This window comes from Pterocles gutturalis, unplaced genomic scaffold (assembly GCF_000699245.1).
Source record: "Pterocles gutturalis isolate BGI_N339 unplaced genomic scaffold, ASM69924v1 scaffold927, whole genome shotgun sequence".
Taxonomy (NCBI): Eukaryota; Metazoa; Chordata; class Aves; order Pterocliformes; family Pteroclidae; genus Pterocles; species Pterocles gutturalis.
Window position 1 is genome coordinate 1 of NW_010107585.1, and position 4,135 is coordinate 4,135.

The window sequence follows — 4,135 nt, forward strand, 5'->3', positions numbered from 1 at the left end:
TCCCATGACTTCCCAAAGATGATGGAGATCATTCCCAGGTCTTTCTGTTTAGCTATGTAGACATACCCTAGTAAATGGAATTTTTTTTTTTTGACAAAAATGAATAAGAGATGTAGTCCCTGTTTTAAGGACAGTATCCTAATCTATAGTGGTGTTGGAAGAAAAGCCAAGGATCTTTCTTTACTGTAATATTTGAAACTTTTTAACGCATAAAAATAGTGCAAACCTGTCTGTGTTCAGACTGTCTTTTTGCTTACATAGGAAAAGAGGACATCAGAGTCACAGCAAGTGCTGTGGGAGTGATAAATTATGTTCACCCACCTAGCTTTGTAATCCTTATATGGTGTTCTGTACAGAAGTAAATTATATTTAAACTCTTTTATCTGCTGTTTGTCAGGTGATCATAGTTTGTACAAGTTGGGTCTGCTGTCCTACCAGCTTTTCAAGATGCAAGAAAATTTGAGCTGAATACATTTTATAAGAAGAGGAAGATAAGTGCTTTTCAATATGCTAATTTTTGTACTGATTTTTTTTTTTTTTTTTTTGCTTCTGTTCAGCAAAGTTAGTTATCCGCTGGGTTGATATCACTCAGCTTGAGAAGAATGCTACACTGCTCTTCCCTGATATGATCAAAGTGAGCACAAGGTCAAGTGAACATTTCTTCTCCGTATTCCTTAATATCAGCGAGACGTTCAAACTAATGGAACAGCTTGCCAATATAGCTATGCGACAGCTTTTGGATAATGAAGGATTTGAACAAGACAGGTCGTTACCCAAACTGAAAAAGAAATCCCCCAAAAAAGTATCTGCACTGAAACGGTATGTAACACTGGCTCTTAGTCATTTGTTTCTTCTCAGTCTTTTACTCACAGCATTTTGTCCCAGAGTTTTCTAATGTTGCTGCCATTTACTGTTACTCCAAACAGAATGATTGATTCCAGCAGTGACAAAATGTGAATAATTATTTAGGTATAATTACTTGGTCTCCTGTTGGAACAGGAAAGGGAAAATGTTGCAAAAAAAAAAAAAAAGAAACCTATTTGAGACAAATTCTTGTTTGTTCAGAAGCTCTTTAATGTATCTCTTGACACTGGCTGCATTAGGTGTGTGGTGTAAGGCCCTTTTATGTTACCAGGGGAAGGTAATAAAGCAATTTAAGTGCTATTAAGAAATGTGCCTACCATTCATACTTGGTCCTATAACTGAAATTGAAAAATGGTTTAGATGATGAATTCTATCTAGAACTTCTTTTAGGTAACAGAGGTACAAAAAATGACAAAATTCTAAGGGATGAAAAATAGTCTGGAACATATTTCTGCTTCTTTTGTAGATATCATACTTCAATTTGATAGTGTCTTGTTAATTTTTTCATTATTTTCTATGTTGATCATGTTAGTGAACCATACCGAATTGTAACCAGTGCTTGTTTATATTTCTCATTACTTAGAGACATCTAATTTGCATTGCATCACTTAGGTTTATCTTTCTAACTGTTCAGTATTTTGCATTGAATGCATTATCAACACTAAGTCTTAAAATTATTAACAAACTCTCTAGCCCTAAGGATTCCATCATGTTAATAAATAAACCTCAAAGAAGCATTTTGGTGTAATATTTCATGGGGTAGTGTTATTTAATAATAAATGGACTCACTTTATGTATTCCCTGAAAGTAGGGCTGAATGCGAAAAGATCACCCAGTCTGTCCCCTCTGAGAAGTCAGGATCAATATGTCGAAGTCATTTGTGGCAGATTTTTTTTCATGTAGTTTTAGAATCTTACAGTAGTAGAGACTATGCATCCCCTATAAGCAAACTATTTCCACTGTTTTGCTGTATGCTCGGTGCTTAACTGAGATGCATGTTGCAGGTAAATTGCAATGATTTGTATAAAATATATCTTAAATTGTATTAAGTATTTCTTAAAACAAGAAACAGCTTTCTGTGTCTTGGTTTTGTGTTTTGTTTTTTTTTTTAGGGACCTTGATGCCAGAGCAAAGAGTGAGAGATACCGTGCATTGTTCCGACTTCCCAAGGATGAGAAATTAGATGGACATACAGACTGTACTCTCTGGACTCCATTCAACAAAATGCATATTTTGGGTCAGATGTTTGTCTCTACAAACTACATTTGCTTTACTAGTAAAGAGGAGAACTTGTGCAGCCTTATTATCCCTCTTCGAGAGGTAAATATTTGTATGTGTAAATTGATAAGGCAAATAATAAAGCAATATCCAATTGGAAATTGCATCCTAGCTTTGACTTTTTTTTCATTGTTGGAGAAAACCTCTTTTTATCCCTTTAATCTCTTTTGAGCATACTAAGTAATATTTAATGACTGTGTATGGTAGTTCTAAGTTTCTACTACTAAAATTCTGAGATAGTTTTCGCTGTCAGTTTTTGCAACCTTTGTGAGTCCTTCCTTGACTGTAGTTTACAGCCCCATTGGTACATTTTTTGTGCCTCATGGGGAGGGGATGGACAATAAGACTTCCTAGATTGATGAGTGAAACTTCTATTAAAGAATCTGTCAGATAAGATTTGCTTTTGTCAGATGTAAAAAGATTCAAAATACTAAAGACTTGAATTGTCTCTTCCTACAGACTTGCAATACTTTATTTCTGTATATGGAAAATATTTGTCAGCATTTTACAAGTTGGTGTGCTTCCCTTTTTAAAGCTGATTGCTTAAAGCAGATGTTCAGTAAAGGAATTTAAGTTTGATATAATGAAAAAAATTATATTGGGAGGTTTTTTATGATTTTGTGGGTTGATGGAAAAAAGTGTAAAATAAGTCTTGGACACAGTAGCAAAGCTGATGTAACAAAGGAGAGTTTGGTTTGTCTGAAGAACCATGGAGTATTTCAAGGCACTATTTTCCCCTGCAAATCATTAAGAGCAAAGATAAATGGTGTTTGCTTGGAAACGCTGAAGTACAGCTTTTCCACAGTGTGTTGCAATGACTTCAGTTGTTTGAGAAAAGACATTCGATAAGGTTGAACTGTTTGTCTGGAACTCCAAGGGAACAGCGGTCCTCCAGGTAAAGTGGAGGAAAAGGAGAACAAAGTCTACATTTAACAGGATCTCTTTTCCTGGATGCAGATTCAGCAACTGCTTTTGATTAGCAGCTGCAGCAGCATGGGATTTAAAGCAGCTCTAAAGCTTTAAGAGAAATAAATAGCTGAAGGAATAAGTGCTTTTGTGTGAACAGGTAAAGTCTCAGCCCCAGCAAGGAGAAAAGAACACTCTGGCCAGCCCTCAGAACAACAGATTGTTACCCTTAATAATTAAAGGGAAGCTTTCTATTTAATTAAAGCTTTGGGTCAGACCCTAAAAGAATTCCAGTATTCTGTAACATCCTGGAAATGTTTTGACAGATGAGACAGTAACAAAGCATTGATTCAGAAAAGATGATTTGCAGTGGCTGACTGCACTGCTCACTGCACCCACTAGGTGCAGTCTCCAAGATCAGCACCTCCGATATGTGTGTCTTTAATTCTATAGGAAATAAGTGGATATTGGTGCTCATTATAGCAGAGATTGCTGTAATGTCTGTCCTGTACCTCTAGAACTTGTCTTTCTTTTGTGCTGGTTACACGCAAACAGTTTTAAAGTGGAACAGAAAAATAACATGAGAGCACTTTTAGTTAATTTGAATAAGCTATTAGTGAAACCCCTTTAAAACAGTTGTTTTAAAAGGGCTGAAATAAAGGCCCTGGTAAGCTGAAGTGTGCCCTCTTGTATTCTGAAGGCAGTAAGACAGTTTTCATTAACTACGGAATTGTTTAAAGTCATGAAAGCACTGTTTAAAAGTACTTACAATTGTGCTTTGTGTTTTGTTTAATATATGAACTGCACAAACCCGATGGATTAGTTTATTTGGTTTTAAGGCTAGTAACTGGTAATGCTTAGAACATACAGCTGTTATATAATTCATCCACAGTGTATGACTTACCCCTGAGATTTCTTTGTGTTAACATATTTTACGGAAAGCTCGGGGAACCAGTGCCCTGTACTCAGTAGACTGTGGTGTGAGTACTGTTTACAGGTTGGAGTTCAGTTAGATGAGTGACTGTTTCACTAACAATTGAAGGCCAGACAGAAATCTCCACATCACAGGGTTAGTTGTTCTCATGTG

General features: G+C 35.9%; 1 protein-coding gene across 1 annotated transcript in view; it reads left to right on the forward strand.

Annotated features, from left to right (window-relative positions):
* Positions 1-557: 557 nt before the first annotated feature.
* The window catches only part of TBC1D9 (TBC1 domain family, member 9 (with GRAM domain)), a gene marked incomplete at its 5' end in the record, with an annotated part of 22,586 nt that continues 19,008 nt past the window's right edge, over positions 558-4,135 (forward strand). Inside the window, 2 exons of the mRNA XM_010088139.1 lie at positions 558-819; positions 1,977-2,184. Coding sequence (XP_010086441.1) covers positions 558-819; positions 1,977-2,184 — 470 coding nt within the window. The remainder of the gene's footprint in view (positions 820-1,976; positions 2,185-4,135) is intronic.